Source organism: Notamacropus eugenii, chromosome 1 (genome assembly GCF_028372415.1).
Source record: "Notamacropus eugenii isolate mMacEug1 chromosome 1, mMacEug1.pri_v2, whole genome shotgun sequence".
NCBI classification, from domain to species: domain Eukaryota; kingdom Metazoa; phylum Chordata; class Mammalia; order Diprotodontia; family Macropodidae; genus Notamacropus; species Notamacropus eugenii.
Window position 1 is genome coordinate 235,569,387 of NC_092872.1, and position 18,107 is coordinate 235,587,493.

Sequence of the window (18,107 nt, forward strand, 5' to 3'; positions counted from 1 at the left end):
CTAGTTCTATGATTTTAGCTCATTCCTTACAGCTTAAAAAAACCAAAAACCACACAACAAATATATACAGTAAATCATGTGAAGTGCCCCTCTAAGTTATTTAAAATATAATTCAATCAATTTAGTTCAATTTTATCAACCAAGTTTTAAAATACAAAGAAGTATCCAAAAACGAAAAACAAATGAATTATCAAACAAAAAACTATAAAAAAGAAAAAACAAATTATCAAATTCATCATTTTTCCTCCAATTAAAACTAAACAAACCACAATAACTTTTTATCATTCTTTCTACACTTACCTGGTCTTTCTCATGGGGTAGAAGGCTGACAGGAGGAAGGGAAGATGGAAAAGTATTGGAATATTTTGGAGCTCCACTCCCTTCTAAACTACCATAATTTACTCTATATTGAGGTCCGTCTTTCAGTAACCTCCCATTATTCACAGCACGCTTGGCCCCCAGTCGTAATCGCTGCTGAAAGGCAGCATTATTGGTGGTGCTTGTTAAGTCGCTTTGACTTCTAAGATATTTTTCTATGTTCTTCAGGGAGGAGCCATTAGGTTCTTGAAGCCCTTCAATTGCTCTCCTTAAGAGTTTATTCCAGTCCACGTTGCGGAGATCATTGCATGATCCCCTAGACCCCTTGGCAGATTTAGGGAAAGTGCCTGGTTTAACGGATGAAAAACGTCCAGGATTGTCTGGGTCCTTGTAGGAAGCAAGGCCTTTGTTGGTGACTTTGAGAACAGAGCCATCCTGAACACTCAGTTCTAGCTGCTCAGAAACAGTCTTCTTATCCAGTCCATGCGAAGCTGATACTGCATGGCAGATTCTTTCTTCAGAAGGCCTCTGCTTTTGTTTTTTGACTTTCTGTATCGCTTCTAGAATCCACTCTGTATACAGTGGGTTTGCAAGTTTTACCATGGTTGACAAATGCTTTCTTCCAGCCAAGAGTTACCCATAGAGGTTCTTAAATTTTTAACAGTACTTGCAAACGTAGGTATCATTTACCACCAAAAGACTGACAGGATTCCAAACACTGAGAAGCAACATCTTACAAACATCTCTCCTTAGAGATTCGAAAGGTCATGAATAGACAATGTGAAGATTCTTCTTCTTCTTCTTCTTTTTAACCAAATGGAAAGACTGGATTCAAGTTAGGAACATTTTTTTTAATCAGGAAAACAAGACCTTAAAAGGCAAAAAGAAAAGTTTTTCAATAAAGCATAAATTAAAAGCAAAGTAAATCACTTTGTGTTTCCAGGTCTCAGCTTCTTCGTTTATAAGATGGAAGGATAGACTAGATGATCTCTAAGGTTCCTTAAAGCTTAAGTAAAGTTTTGCTCTTACTTACTTCTATTATATTCATGTGTGTTACTATATACTATTAGAAACATCATTAAATGTTGATCCAGCTACCAAACTATCAATAATCATGTCAATATACTTTGAAAGAGGCTTCATAAAAATAAAGAGATAAAATTATCTCTGGTGGTTTTATTGAAATAGGAAAAAAATTTATCTTCAAAACTTTACCTAACTAGAAAGTTCAAAACTTTACACACTTAAAAATTGTAGTGTGATCAGAAGTTAGAGGTGATTCCAAAATACACTCAATCAACTGGAAAATATTTGTTAAACAAATCAGCTTTAAAAAACTCAACTATTAGAATAAACCAAAATATGATTTGTTTTTCCTTAACTGTATAGAACTTTGGCATTGGAGGGGTCACAGGAAGTTACCAAATTCAATCTACTACCCAATAAAGGAATCTCTTCTATCTCTGTCCTTGACAAATGGTCATGAAACCAACATTGAACACTTCCAGTAACAGAGAGCTCACTACTTTGTGAAGCAGCTCACTCTGTGAGAAAATTATGTCAGCATTGAATCTGCGAAACCTTAAGCAAGGTGTGAAAATTGTACCTCCTGTGTGTTACTAACCACCAAAGACTTTGAGCCTTCACTGTAACAAGTGAGACTAAACTTGTCACAAAATAAATATGGACATACTAGAGAACGAGGAATTTTCTCGTATTAAAACACATGCATTTACAAAGAATACATCTTAAAATGTCCCCCGTTGTGCACAGCTCTTAGGTGACTATCTATTTTGCCTACCCCTAATCTAGGCTCTGTTAATGACTATAAAATCCATTCCTAATATAAAGTAAAAACCTGCTACCATATAACCACTGGTGATTAATATTAGCTCTGATCTCTGAGACAGCAAAAAATAAGAATATTCACTTTTTTCACATGGTCAACTTTCAAATATGTGAAGACATTTCTCACAGCCATCTCCTCTCTCTCAAGTCTTTTCTTCTCCAGGTTCAACAACTCCACTTTCTTCAGGGACCCCTCATATTACAACATATAGCTTCCCTCTTCTTAGGCAACTCAAGTTCTGTTCATTCCCCTCTCAAACTACGGTACCTGGAGCTCAACACAATATTCCAAATGGCCTCACCACTATAATTGAACTATTACTTCCCTTGACTGAACCAATGAAAATATTTCTATCAATACAAATTAAATTTGTTTTGTTTTGGCAGACTGGTCATATTATTAGTTAATAATGAACTTGTGGCCAAATAAAAGCCATTGCTATTTTTACATGAATTATTAATACAGGTTTCAATCTCCTATACTTATATAATTGACTTTTAAAATACTCAAGTAAGGTTTGTATTTATCCCTGTGAAATTTCACCTTGACAATTAAGTCCCATTATCCTAACCAGTTGAGATTATACTAAATCTTGATTCTATCAAACATATTAATTATTCTTTATACTTTTGCATCTCATCTGAAGACATAATAAACCTTCCTAAGTTTGTATCCCAGTTTTAGATAAAGACATTACGCTTGAATTTATTTTGTTTAGTAATAAATTTTTCAGTCATTATAATGAATGCATTATAATATGCATATTACAATGTATGCCTGGAGTATCACACACCAATTGTTCTTATATTATCAATAATCTATAAATAGAGAGTTCAAAATACAGTGATTTAGGCAAAAATGTAATCAGAAGTTTAACAGCATCCTACTAATTATTTCATCTTTTATCACATATTCTGCATAAATCACAAACAATTTTTTTTGACTGTACAAAGTAGAACTTCTTAGGAGATAAGGATATGCTCACCAAAAACAGCATCTTAATGTCAAAACACATTAAAACGTGGTTAGGAGCATGTGAATCTTGATATTCCAATCACATAAACAAATGAAAGTGTAATGAAGTAAAAAGGTAATCTGTTAATTGGTAAATTTCCATAAACGTATCCTTACAAATGAAACATCAAATTTTAAATTTTAAAATGTTTTCTGTAGTCTACATTAAAATAATTCCTCATGTTAACTACTAACAAATCTAACTATATCTTTAAAAAGACAGAGTAAAGGAAGATTTACCAGATGCAGTGAAATTCAAAGTACAATAGGTTGTGGTAAAGAAGAAGACTCTCCAGTTCTTCAGACAAATCTGCCCAAAGGGAAAAAAAAAAAAAAAGAAAACTTTAATTTAGCATAAAAATATCCTAACACAACCGAGCAAATATCTATCTTCCACAAGTATACAAAGCAAACAACAGTCATAAGGACCTGTTAGCACATTATTCATTATATCATTATTTCAGGCTTCTTTGGTCCATTTACTCAATTAAAGATTTCAGAAAGTAAGTAAAATAGGAAGATATCTAAAAATCATTTTCTCTATTTTCTATATACTTGCTCCCCTCCTATCCCTGCTATCTTCTGGGAGGAGATGGGGGGGAACACATACAACTGGATAAAAGGTAGAAAGGTCATCAGCAAAACTTCAATTTTTATTCAAGATGCTTTATTTTAAATGCATGTAGTGCTCTCACCAGAGAAACTCAAGGAGTTTTGACAAATAATGTGATAATTAGCTTTCAAGTAGCTTCCTTTATTCTGCCCTATATAAATAATACGTCATCCCAAAGGCTGCTCATACTCAAGCATTTATTATGCCATAAAAATAAGCCACAGCATTTTAATCTAAGAAAAGTGAGTACAAATCTTTTATTCAAAACTACAGCTGTTTATAAATAAAGCACATTCGCACACACCACATTTCAGGAAAAAGTGATTGTTTTCTCAAAAGTACTAAGTAAATGAAATGATTATTGCAAACTATATTTTCGTCCTTTATAAAGCCACCAAGCAACTGCGTAACTCTTACACACACTTTTACTTACATACACACACGTACACACACACGCATACTCTCTCTCTCTTCCTCCTTCTTCACCCCCCCCCACAATTTAATCTCAAAATTAGCTCTCATTTGACACCACCCAACAGAGTTAATTAGGCAAGAGCAGATGTAACTGCAGCTCTCTGCTGCCAGTGGAATTACTGTATTAAAAACATATAAATAGGAGAAAGAAAAACCATTTCTATATAACTCTCAATCACGCGACTGTTTATTAGCCACATTGCTATGTGACCATGAAAAATTTTCAATCTCAGACAAGTTTGTTAATGCAACACAATGTGTTCCTGGATTTCTTTCCACCATCATTAGATGATTTATGATTAGGAAATATAATACAAACTAATTTTAATGTTAGCCTAAGCAACAAATAAGATGGAAAAGTGTCTGCAGTAAAAATGGGGCATAGAATGCAAAGTTGCAAATAAATGAAATTTAGGTGCTTTTTTCTTTTTAGTGTTACTCATTCCTCTGATTCCCTTTGGAATGTTGACAATTTACGTTTCAACTGCGGCTCCAAGTGTTTACAGAACAAAAATATCACTTTAAATCACTTAATTAACAAGCATTTTTAAGAACCTTCTACCCGTCAAGAGCTATGCTATGATAAACAGAAACAAAACAGAACAGATTAGCTAGAAACAGAAGGTGATGAAATAATTCCTGACTTCAAGGAGATTCCATTCTAATGTAAATACATGTACACATTTCTATATACAGGATATATAGTAAAAAAAATTACGAAGCAGTTTGGGAAGGAAGGCACTCCTAATTAAGGCAGAAATTCCTAAGTTGGAGAACATGAACTTTTCTTAAAAAATATTCTGACAACTGTATTTCAATGTAGCTGGCTTTATTTGTAATCTTACATATGTAAAAACATCATGCTAAGATGGGGTTCGTAGTTTTCACCAGTTGACCAGTGAGATCCATGGCCAAAAACAAGGTTACCAGTCCCAGAGCCAGGGAGATGATAAAGGTTTGATGCAGAAAAGGAAGCCTTCCTCAAAGGAAGTCAGGGATTCCAAGAGGCACACAGATGGGGGATGGGGTACCACCAGGGGAAAAAAATGGGGGCAGCAAGTAGAGTGTATGTGGGGAAACAGAAAGAAGGCCAGAGTGTGTGGAAGGTAAGAAAAATGTAAGAAGACTCAAAAGTTAGGGAGGGGGTCAAAAATGTCAAACATTTGATCCTGGAGGTAAAAGGGGAACACCGAGTTCAGGAGTTGGGGTGGGACACTATCAGCCTTGCATTATAGGGAGATCCCTTTGGCAGTAGTGTGAAGGATGGAATGGAGTAGGGAGAACTTGAGGCAAGGAAACCAGAGGAAGCCTTTTCAACAGTCCAAACAAAGGGAGGAAACAAAGGCCTGAATTCTATAGTTCTTTCTAACATGAAATTTTTTAATATTAAGGATGACAATGAAATGACAACACTTTCAAACTTCAGGGTTAAAAAAACCCAAATCACACACACTCTGCATTTTCCAGTTCTAGGTCTTCTTGCATTTGATAGGTTTGGTTAGCACCTTAACTTAAAACGTGAATCAAAAGAGCATCCATGTGTAGGACATTCATACTAATTTTGTGGATTTGTAACAAGCCAAAATAAATTGTATTGTTTTATAAGGTTTTAAAGAAACCCTGTCAAAAGAAAAGACATTTTGCTAATTCTTATTGCAAAATCATATCAATAATTATGTGCTTGCAGCACATTTTTTATGGCTCCAACAATCACTATTTACATCATTTTAATAACCCACTCTAAATAGTTCTATAGAAATGCTTGGCCTAACACTAAGCTTTCATCATGCTAAGTCTTTACATAATCAGCAGAAAAGTTCACCTCAGAAGAAGTTGGCCATAAATTCTACAGGGGATCTCTTCTAAGCTTTTATTGAAAAATCATATCAATGTTTTTAACTTTAGTTATGAGAATGTGGTTACACCCAAAATAGTGGTAAAAAAAATCAAAATTCATTCCAAAAGAGGCTGTTCTTTTCTTATTTTGAGTTTTACTTTCCAGAGATTGTTTCATTTTTGTCTATATCTCGATCACCTCCTATAGAGCCAGGCAGCTTGGTAGATGCTTAGAGAGTGTTTACTTTGTGGTTCAGCTGCTTTTCTTCGTGACCCCATTTGGGGTTTTCTTGGCAAAAATACTTGGGATAGTTTGCCATTTCCTTCTCCAGCTCATTTTACAGATGAGGAAACTGAGGCAAACAGGGTTAAGTGACTTGCCCAGGATTACACAGCTATTAAGTGTCAGGAGAAATCTGAACTCAGAGGAGTCTTCCAGATTCCAAGCCTGACACTCTATCCACTGTACCATGTTGCTGCCCCCAAGTAAATACTAAATGAGAATTATTTCTTACTTTTGTTTTATACTCGTTTGGCCTTTCAAAGTTTGTTATAAATAGTCAAATTAGGATTGACAAAATCTTGTCACAACATCTTTCTAATTTCAGGGAAGCTTCAGAAGGGAAGGTCCCCTCTTCCTTTTTTCAGTCCCTCTGGTACAAGGTTCTGCATGCAATTAAATGCTTGTTGGCAGACAAAAAACAAAACAAAACAAAACTACCTGAATAGTGAACCAGTTAACTTACATATCTTCCCTTACAAGCTACTTCCCCCTAAAAACCTCTGGTCTTAAATAAGACCTGAGAGAAGTAAATTAGAAGATATTAATCAACTAACAAGCATTTCTTGAGCTCCTTCTCAGAGGGAGATAAAAAACCAAGAAATAGTCTCCATCCTCAAAAAGTTGACCATCTGAGACAAAAAAGAAAGATACATGAAACAAATGGAAGAGAGTTAAAGTGAGAGATGGGGAGGGAGAGCAAGAGGTATAGAAGCTACCTAGGAGGCAATCTCCAGATTCCCTTTATTTTCTAAATCACTACTCCAGCACCTTCTGGGAAGTTCAAGACTTCCTATACTGCAGGCTACTAAAGTTATATATTGTTTGAGAAGATCTGCAGAACAAATCAAGAGAGTAAATGGAACTATAATTAGTCACTTTGATTACTTACTCTAGTGGATTTTATTGGTAGAAAATGAAAATTTGTCATTCTTTAAAAAGTTACTTGTGAATTTAAATTATCTATTTTGTCCTCTCTTAATTTGGATGATTAAGAATTGTTAGTAAGACAACATTTAAATGTCAATCACATTATAAAATTTCACAACTGGATAAGGATTCCTTCAATTATTTTAGCTTTTTAAATATGGCATTATTAACAACTTTGGAAATTGTCTTGGTGACATCTTTGTCATTTTAAAAGCCTCATCTTTTATCTACTTGAATTACTTTACATTATCATATGTAATTTTATGAATTGGTTTTTACTTTATGTGAATTGAATTTTGTAGCTCAAGCACACAAAGTAATGTCTATCCTAATGTAGCAATGCTGATCGTAAGAGCAAATACTACTGGTAACAATCTATTAAAATAACCTTTGAGATTTCCAGTTAAACATAGAACGTAAAAGCAAAATCCACCCCACCCCCTCATATTTCCATTAAGGTAAGTGATGGGATAAGGAAACAAGATGGCATTTTTACGCTAAAGTACTATGTTCCAAATTATTTTTTAAAAAAAGTCAAGAATGGTTTTCAATCTCTCTTTACTTGTAAACATACCCCATCCTTAAAAACCTTCACCTGACTATGAATTCCTCAAACTACCTTCCTATGTCACAAACTCATGCCATTTCCTCTCTGCTCACACTCCTTGCATTCTGGCTTCCAACTGCCTCACCCAACTGAAACTGCTCTGCCCAAAAGCCACCAGTGATTTCTTAATTGTCAAATGCAATGAATGTCTTTTCTCAGTTTTCATTCTCAAGCACCCCTCTGCAGCACCTGCCACTGCTGACCAACTTCTATCTCATCCCTGGGTTTTCAAGACACTTCTGGTTCTCCTCCCAGTCCAGCTGCTCTTTCTCAGGTTCCTTTCCTGAACACTGCTTCTTGTCTCACCTCCTTATGTGGATGTACCCCAGAGTGTCATCTCCTTTCCTCCCCTCCTCTACTCCTTGTCCCTCTCTCCCTAATCATTCTCTTTCCTTCTTCCTCCTGTGTCCCCCTCCCCTTGCTGCCAATCAATGAATCAATCAATATCTCTCTCTCCTCTTCTTTCCTTTCCTTCTCCCCTTCTCTCTGCCCAACTCCAATTCCACATCACCTACTTACTGCCTATTGGACACTTCTAACTCAAAGTCAACATGTCTAAAACTGAACTCCTTTATCATCACCCTCAACACTCCTCTTGCTAAATTCTCTTTCCTCATGTGGCCACCCACCCTAATTCAGGTCCTCATAACTTTTCACCTGGCTCTTGCCACAGTCTCCTAATTGGTTTCCCTATCTCTAGTCTCTCTTCCCTCTAATCCCACCCTCCACCCAGTTTCCAAATTGATAGATTCCAAATTGATAGATCTACAGCGTAGATCTATGTCACTCTTCTTCTTAAGAAAGACCAGTGGCTTCCTCTTGCCTCTAGAATCAAATAGAAACTAATCTGTTACTTTTAATTCTCTTCACAAGCAAGTTTCTGGGCTTACTGTACATTGCCCTCCACACACTCTATGGTCTAGCCAAGTTGGACTTTTTGCAGTTTCATCTGCTGTTGCTATTTCTTTGCACAAGCGGCCCCTCATTCTTGGAATGCACGCCATCCTTACCTCACCACACATAATGAATTCTTAACTTTCTTCAGAGTCCAATTCAAATGGCCCATCCACAGAAAGCCTATCTTAATCCCCCATGTGTTACATCTTACATTTAACTTTCTACATACCTGTTGTTACTAGCCAATAGAAAGTAAGTTCCTTGAGTGCAGGGACTGTTTTGTTTTTACCTCAGTGCTGTACATAGTAGCTAACAGTAAGAACTAAAGGCTTCATGAACAGAATAAGGTGGGTGTTATTTGTGACTTAGTATCCTGCAGACCAGGAATCCAAGGCAGGATAACTTACAGAAAAAAGTGTGACACTAACAATGGGAAGATTCCCTCATGAAGTCATGAACTTCTCACGGGAAACACAGCTTAGAAAAGGACTGGCCAAGGATATCGCAGCAACGTGTCTTTGGTGGGAGACTTAACATGTGAACAGGAGAAAAAGAAGTACAACATATAGAAAGATTGCTAAACAAAGACTTTCAAAAGACCTGGGTTCAAGTCTCCACTCTACCACATACATTGCTACAGAGAATTCAAATACACTTCTCTGAATTCCAGGCTTCATATTTGTGTGACCACATTGTACCCTAAGAATCGAATTATATCTGAAAGTAAACTACAGAGCTCTCTATAAATATATAAACTCTCTAGAAAGATGATATTATTATATTTAGGTCACTGAGGCACTGAGCAGGGAGTAGCTGAAAATAAAGGTAGACAGAGTTTGGACCTGATATATGGTAAAAAGCTACTGTCATTTTTTGAGCAGGAGAATGATAGAATGAAAGTGTCCTAAAGCAGCATGAAAAATGTTGTTTTAGGAAGATAAGTCTGCTGGCAAGGGTCTGCAGTATGGACTGGGGAACAGAAAAACTGTAGGCAGGAAAACCAGCCAGTAGTCATCAGTTTCTCAGCAACTCGGCCACAATACATTTTTACATTTAAGAAGCAAATTTAATTCAAAATCTTTTCAGAATAGAGTTTTAAAAAACAGCAACTTTGTCACTGTTCATACTAAAGTTTTTAAAGTCACATGCTAATACAATTTCCTTACCAATTCTAAACCTAAACTACCATGAAAAATACTTGTTAGGATATAATATTATGTAAATTGGGAATTTAATTTTATTGTGAAATGTTTTTTTAATTGACAATTTCCTTATGTCATTAAACCATAATTGGTTCAATCTACTTCAACAAACAAAACCAAACCATCAATAATCTTATAATTTCTATAATTCCTAGCAAAGATGATTTTGGATAGCCTAAATTAAGAGTGATATTCATAAATATACTGGTGATTTTTTTTTTGGACTGTCATTTTATTGATGCAAGGCACTGAGCTCTGTAGATTATGTCCAATTTATCCTGTACATATGGCTGTTTGTACATCGTTGTTTACATGCAATCCTCCCTCATCAGATTGTGAGTTACTGGAATGTAGGGACTGTCTTTTGCCTTCCCTTAGATCCCCAGCACAGAATAGACACTTCAAAAGTTTAATGACAGTCTGACTCCTTCTACCAAAGAAGGTTAGCATCTACTCTGAAAATTTCTAGTTTTAAAGAGTTAGCTGGGGTATTGAGAGGCTCAATGACTTGTCCAGACGAATGTAGCCAGTTTGTGTCCATCATACTTCTGATGATACTCATAAATTAATGATTTACTATTATATAGTGCTTTTACAGATGACACACAAACAATTAATCTTCAAGGAAGATAGTACAAGAATTATTAGCCCATGTTAGAAGGGAGGGCAAATGGGAGAAGGGAGTCACTAGAAATAAACACTTTCGAGAAGGGACAAGGTCAATTGTAGGGGGGAAAATAAAGGGGGATAAGATAGGTAAGAGGGCAATATAATTAGTATTACACAACATGATTACTATGGAAGTCTTTTGCAAAACAACACATATTTAGTCTGTATTGAATTGCTTCCCTTCTCAGTGGGGCTGGGGCGGGGAGGGAAGGAAGAGAAGTTGGAATTCGAAGTATTAGAAATGAATGTTGGGAATTTTTATTGCATATAATTGGGAAATAAGAACTACAGGGATAGGGGTATGGAAATTTATCTTGCCCTGCAAGAACAGAGAGAAGAGGGAGATAAGAGAGGGGTTGGGTGTGATAGAGGGGAGGGTACATTGGGAAGGAGCAACCAGAATGCAAGGTATTAGGAAGCCAGGAGGGAGGGGAGTGATGAGGAGATAAATTGGACATGTTACGAAGTAAGGTAAAAGCAATTATTATTAAAACAATAGACAATTAATTACTGTGAATAAATCAATGACATCTCTAGTTTGGATAAAAGAATTTCAGTCTAAATTTCCTAGAGAAAGGTAACCTTGGGTAAAATTTGGCATTGATGGAAAAGTCAAGGTTTTAATGGTAAATTTGATTTTATGATTGCCATTTAATCAAGAACTAGAACATGTATAGAAAGACATGTAAGCCACTTAAGACTTGCCTCAAAAGATGTTCCTTAGCCAAAGTGAAACTACCATCATATTTGAAACCTGGTTATTGGAACTTGCCATTTTTAGATGCTATGGTTCTATTAAGTGACTGTCCTTCTGAGTCTAACTCCAGATATGGATAGCAAGAGAGGCAATCTGAGCCTCCAATCCATGATGCCAGCCAGTAAGCTGGTGAGATACTGGTATGAACTGCATAGGTGATCTCAAGGGAAGGGTGGGAGAGCGGCTGTTCAGCATGGGCTGAGGCAGGATTCTCCTGACTCAATTTCCCCACAGACACCTGGCAGACTTTAAGCCTGACTGAATGCAAGTGGATAATCTAATCCTGCCTGGAACTGACATGAAGTTGGGAAGATACTGTATCCCTGCAATGTACTTACTGTTGGTGACAATTTCCTATAGTCAAAAGATTTGCAAGCTTAATACCAGATCTATTCAATTATAGATTATGGGTAGGGGAACATCTGAGGTTGTCTAAAATTAAGTTATAAGGCATAGGACTTTAGACCAACAACATTAAATTAGGGTCCTTTAATTCTTGGTAATACTGTGGAGACAATTAGGTCAAGAGCTTGTGAAGTTAGCAACATAAATATTATCTGTGTCTCAACTGGTTAATGTTTAAAAAAAAAAATTCTTTTGTGGTCCATGTTGTAAATGCTTTAAAAAGATGTATCACCTGACCAAACGTTTGAATTGCTTTATCTGTTATAAACTGTGTTAAAAATAAATTTAAAAAAAAAAAAAGAATTGTTAGCCCACTTTTACAGATGAAGAAATTCAAGTTCAGTGAAGTAACTGTCCATTATCAAATAATTCCAATTTAACTGATTTGAACTCAGTTCTCCTGACTCCAACTCCAGTCTTGTTCCACCACTTTCCTTTTTTTGGATTGTTAGTCATATCTGTGTTAAACGTTCACAAGTTTTGGTCTCTAAAATGTAATCATATTTCTATGAATATTTCTACGAATGTGATCTCTTCTAAAATAGTATTTTAGAGACAAGCTGAAACGTCATTTGAAGTCATCAGAACTTTGAAGACTAGGTACACGATTAGAAGGTATGATATTCCTACTAAGCACTTCCACTTGAGAAATAATCAGCTAAATGTAAAGCATATTGTTTTGGGAAGGTGATATTATCTACTCTATCTCATGATTAGCTAATACTTGACAATTAAACAAAAGAACCATGATAAACCAACTTCTAAATTTTTAAAAAGATGATTCTGAAAACATTTATCATTTCTAATTTGTGACTAGTTGTGGTTTTCAATATAATATCTTCAGAAATAAAGAAAAAATAAATTAGGTTTCTCTAAGAGTTGAGAAGAAAAAAGATAATACCATTCATAGTATATGATCTTATCAGCTATTAGGATTAAAATGCCTAATTTCCTTATTTGTATTTAGGATACCACCGCCCTTCCAATGATCCAACTTCACAGCCTCTTCCATCTCCTTCACATTCTCAAGTCTTCCATCTCCTTTACCATCCCACATCCAATCAACTGCCAAGTCTACCTCCACATTTCCCTCTTTCCATTCATGCATATGCCTCCCCATTTTAGACCCTTATCATCTCTCACCATGATGATTCCAACAGCCTCCTACTGCTGTCCTTGTCTGTTCTAATCCATTTTCACCTTCACTTCTTACAATCTCTAAAGACTGCCTCAGCTCAGAGGCCCCCTCCAAGATACTCAAAACCTCTTTTGTTTCCCAACTTGTTGGTGTTCTCTTCTTTCTGAAACTATCTTTCAATTATTTTTGGTTCATGTGGTATACTGAAAGCCCAGCAGAATCTTGAGTCCTTTGGTAAACAGGCAGCTTAATATAGCAGAAAGAATACGGGGTCTGTAGTTAGAACACCTGTCTTCAATTCCTGATTCAGACACTTACCACCTGTGAGATCTTAGAGAAGTCACTAAATATTTCTGGGTCTCAGTTTTCTCATCTGTAGAATGAGAGACTGAACTAAGTGAATTCTAAAGGGCTATTCCAGCTTGGTATGCAGTGAACAGTGTTAAGCTTGGAGTTAGGAAGACTCCTCTTTCTTGAGTTCAAACCTAGCCCCAGACACTCACTAGCTGTGTGACCCTGGGCAAGTCACTTAACCCTATTTACGTCAGTTCCTCCTCTGTAAAATGAGGTGGAGAAGGAAATGGCAAACCACTCCAGCATCTTTGCCAAGAAAACCCTAAATGGGGTCATAAAGAGTTGAATATGACTGAAACAACTGAACAACAAATTCCAGCTTTAGACTTATGATCCTAAGAATCCAGAGTAGGTTTTAAAAAAATCTTTTCATTCCCAGAACTTAGAATAGTACCTTGCACCTAATAGGTGCTTTATAAATGCTCATTAAATTTACTGAATTATAATTCATACCAGAAACAAGGCTACAAAATTATCATTGGTGCATATATTGAGCAAGATTTTTTAAAAATCTGATGCAAACTTCAAAAGAAATCAAATGAATGAGAAGACAACCACAGGTGAGCTGCAAAGTATGCTTTTCTTTTTAAAAGAATTCCTTTTAACATAGCCCATCATCATCTAAAAGGCAAAAGCAGACAACATCTGGCTCTTTCAGGGCTAAAGAAAAATAAGAATTGAGGAAAGAGAATAGAGAGAAGAAAAGTAAAAATAGTCCCTGCGTAGGGTCTCGGGAGACATTACTGATCCCCCTTGCTGCTAGTGACTCCTCAACAAATTTATCTTATGATTAGTTTGTATATATATTTCACGTTAACCTATGTGTGTAAATATCGTTTCACATGATGGGATGGAAGCTCCTTGGAGCAAAAACTGTTTCAGTGATATCTCTGTGTGCCCCAGGGTCAGGCATGATGACACATAGTAGGGACTTGCTTCCTGATTCATTGGCTGTTCACAATTACACATGTAATTGTGAATTGTGTAATTGTAGCAAACTGTGTTTGCAGCAAGATGACTACTATTAGAAGATAAACCACTTGAAAGCTTTTACAGAAATGCAGACTTTAAAAACAATTCATACTTCCCTTACACTATCATTTACTGCTTTTTAAGCAGACTAGTTATTTATAGGTTTGGTCATCAACTCTTCACTTCAGACAGGTTTCACAAGATTATTTTTCTCTTGCCAAAAAAAGGACAATTAGGAAAAAAAAACCCTTATTGCACGATGGTCTTGGACTTATCACAGTAGTCCCAAAAAGTTTCCTAAAACAGCTGCAAGAGAAGCACACCCACCAGATATAGGTGACAGTTTTGGAAATGTATCCATGGGAAGAGGAAATTTCCCCTTACTGAATATGCACTATCTCTCCAACTCTGCCCCTCCGTGAGGAACACCTCCAGAACACCTTTCACCTCCCTGTGTGTGAATTAGGTAACTTCAAAGGGAGGAACACTGACAAATCTGCTCCCTGAAACACAAATTCTGGTTTATTAGCAAAAATTCTTGTCCCTGACCATATTAATAATATTCTTCTCATTTTTTAATGAACAAAGACATTAACTTCTTCTTTAAAATATGAAAATGCTGCCCCCTTTCCCCTAGAAGAATTATATAGGACATAAGCGAGAAAGAAGTTCCTTTAAGAGAGCTATTAATCTAATTCTCCACCCCCAATGCTGTAACACAATCAGCCATGATCAGTCCACCTCCAGCTCTTGTCATAAGGTCTTCAATTTCAAGTTGATAAATGTTTTGGAGGCAAATCATCAAGCCCACCTCTCTTCACTTCACCAGTGACAAGGACTGAAGCCCAGAGAAACTAAGCAACTTGTCCAATATCCCACAGCAAATGAGTGTCTGGGGCATACTTCAAACCCAGGTCTTCTTCACTGTAACTAAATTCAGTGTACAGTTCACTAAACTGTGCTGCCTGTAGCTCACGTCCTCTAGGTTCATGATCCCCCACAGTTACCCTCATATGTTTGTCTTCAGTTGTCCACTTACTCACCAATCATCTCATCCCCATATACAAACTTCAAGACACACTTTTATTTTCTACGACTCACCTACCTGTAGCAACTACACAGCAAAACTCCATTCCCACCATTCTATCTTTCTAGCCTAATCTAGGATTACTCCTTTCTATGATCCTGCACAACTGGACTGGTCAATGGCTCTGAGACACACTGCCCCTTCTCCATCCTCCGTGATGGTGAACCCCACACCTGGAATGATCTCAGTATATCGTCACCTGGTGAATTTTTACCATCTTCTAAGATCCAGATCAAATATCACCTGTTCTTACATAAGGCCTTTCCCACTCGAATGCCTCTCTTTACCCCACTTCAGAAAGTATCTTTCCACTCCTTTTGGCTTATGCCTCTCTTGCACAATTAACACGTTCCATTTTACATCATTTGTGTCTAGGCTATATCTCCCTGCCCCCAATACATACAGGCACAGAACTTTGTCATGATGCTCTAAGCCCATTAAGGGCCATATTGCATATCTCGCTATAGAGACCAACACAAGACTCTCTACACATAGGAGGTATGTCATAAATGTTGTCTTCTCCAATCTAATCACCAATGCTCCATTTTTCCTCAAGTCATATGCATGAGAAGCAAGACTAAATAGTGGTTAGAGTGTTGTTGGACTTTGAGTCTGGAAGACCCAGATTCAAAGGCTACTTCCCTTGCTAGATATGGATTTACTTATTTACATGTTATCTCCCTCATTTGAATGCCCTCCTCCCTTGCAGCAGCAACTGTTTCATGCTCATCCTGATATCCTCGGTGCTTGGCACTGTGTTTTTCACATAAGTGCTTAATAAATGTGTGTTGATGGACTCTGTGACTCTGGGCTATTCTCTTGGTCTCTCTCAACTTCGGGTCTCTCCTCTGTGAAGTAAGGATAATGAAAACTACAGCGCTTGTATCACAAGATATCAGTGGTAAGAATCAAATGAGAAAGTGTATAAAGTATTTTATAAGCCTTAAGGTACAATATATTTATGAACTATTATTATTACCATCAAAACCCAAGACCTTAGTGCAACTGCTTCATTTTACAGATGGGGAAATTCAGGCCAGAGAAACGAAGGGATTGAGGCCCTGGGTCACAGAGTGGGTCAGTGTCTAAGGCAGGATTTAGATCTCCAGCTTCCTGATTTGAAGTCCGGCCTTCCGTCCACTACACCAAGCTGCAGAATTCATCCTTCTTTATCCTATTCATAAAAATCATATTCTCCCAATTCTTACCCTTAGTTCTCCACAGAACTAAATCATACCTAGTAGCTGGATTACCTATCTTGTTTCTCTTCCAGGATGCAAATATCAATTTTTCCTGCTTTGAAATCTCTCATTTTTTCACCAAGATACACTCAGTCTGTCAACTACCTGTACATATTTTTTGGGGAAAACATATTGAATGTAAAACACACACACACACACACACACACACACACAGAGTGTAGAAGAGTGGAAGGAGTCTTATCCCACCCTGGGGCAAACCAGAGGAAGAAATTACAACTGAAGAAATTATAACTCAGTAACCTGAAGTGACTTTTGCAAAATCAAACAAGCTAGTCAATGGGATACTCAAAGACCCTAGGCATTTCCCACATTGCCTCCTCAACTATTTCTCTAGGCACACAGTGCCTAGGAACTTCACAAATGTTTGTTAATATCCCTCAAAACTAACTTCTATGTCTCCCTATGTTACCAGTTCCAATCAAGAAACTTTTTCAATGTAGAAATACTTCATGTGCCCTAACCCATCCCATCTAAACCACACCCTCAACCCAGGACAACTTGCACTGCCCCACCAGACTCTCCTATTCCAATAGAGACTCATCTTTTTGGTATGTCCCTCCTCTGCTCCATAGTTTCATCATCACAAGAATTAATAATAAGTTACCTTTACAATAGCATTCACTTGACGATATAAGTTCACAAGTCAAGTACTACTATCTTTTATTTTAGACAAGAAAACTAAAGCTGGGGGATGGGGGAAAAATTAAGAAGAAGGACCTAGATTCTAATTCCAGCCACTTATTAGCTGTGTGACCCTGGGCAAGTTACTTAAATTCTCTGAGCCCCAGTTTCCTTGGTTATAGAAAGAAGGTATCTAAGACCTGTCCCTTCTAGATCTTTGATCTAGGACCTGCTCCAGGTCTGACCTTAGTAAGCACCTACTTAGGCTAGAGGGCTGGTGATTCTCAGACAAAAATGAAACAGTCCCTGACTTCAAGGACTTTACAGTCTAACTAGGGAGACAAAATTGTCAGTGGCTGGATATCCATTCCCATTCTGAGTTATTTCCACCTAGGGTTCCAGAAGCATTCTTTCCCTCAGTTCCCGCATGCCATCGTTCTTAACTGTAGGCAGCTAGCTAGGAGGCAGCCGTGGGGCAGAGTGTCTGTCCCCTGCCTAGATCCTACTTGGTGGCTGTGTGACCCTGGATATACGTCCCTCTACTTAGCTCAGTCTCCATCTCTTCACTTGTATAGTGGGAATAGTAACACCTTCCTCAACAGGGTGGTTGTGAGGACCAAATGAGATGGTACATGAAAAGCGTTTAGCAAACCTTAATGCACTAAACGAATACTAGGGCTATAGCTATTGCCATTTAACATTATTATTGCCACCCTGCCGCCCACCAGAATCTGGAATGCATCCAGTTACCTCGCCTGCACCAGTCCCTCCCCACCATTTGTCTTTAAATCCTCTCCAATATTTCCCCACACAGCCCTGGGG

General features: G+C 37.2%; 1 protein-coding gene across 12 annotated transcripts in view; it reads right to left on the reverse strand.

The window, feature by feature from the left end:
• KAT6B (lysine acetyltransferase 6B) overlaps positions 1–18,107 on the reverse strand; it is a 222,955-nt gene that overhangs the window by 202,008 nt on the left and 2,840 nt on the right. For 8 of the 12 annotated variants that reach the window (XM_072628090.1, XM_072628083.1, XM_072628089.1 and 5 more), the window contains exons 2-3: positions 3,422–3,491; positions 301–1,188 (exon numbers count right to left, since the gene is read on the reverse strand). In XM_072628090.1, the coding sequence (XP_072484191.1) occupies positions 301–314 (14 nt within the window). In that variant the 5' untranslated portion in view covers positions 315–1,188; positions 3,422–3,491. Of the gene's footprint in view, positions 1–300; positions 1,189–3,421; positions 3,492–12,994; positions 18,071–18,107 lie in introns of those variants that run through there. The other 4 variants (XM_072628091.1, XM_072628084.1, XM_072628086.1 and 1 more) reach the window with 4 other exon arrangements.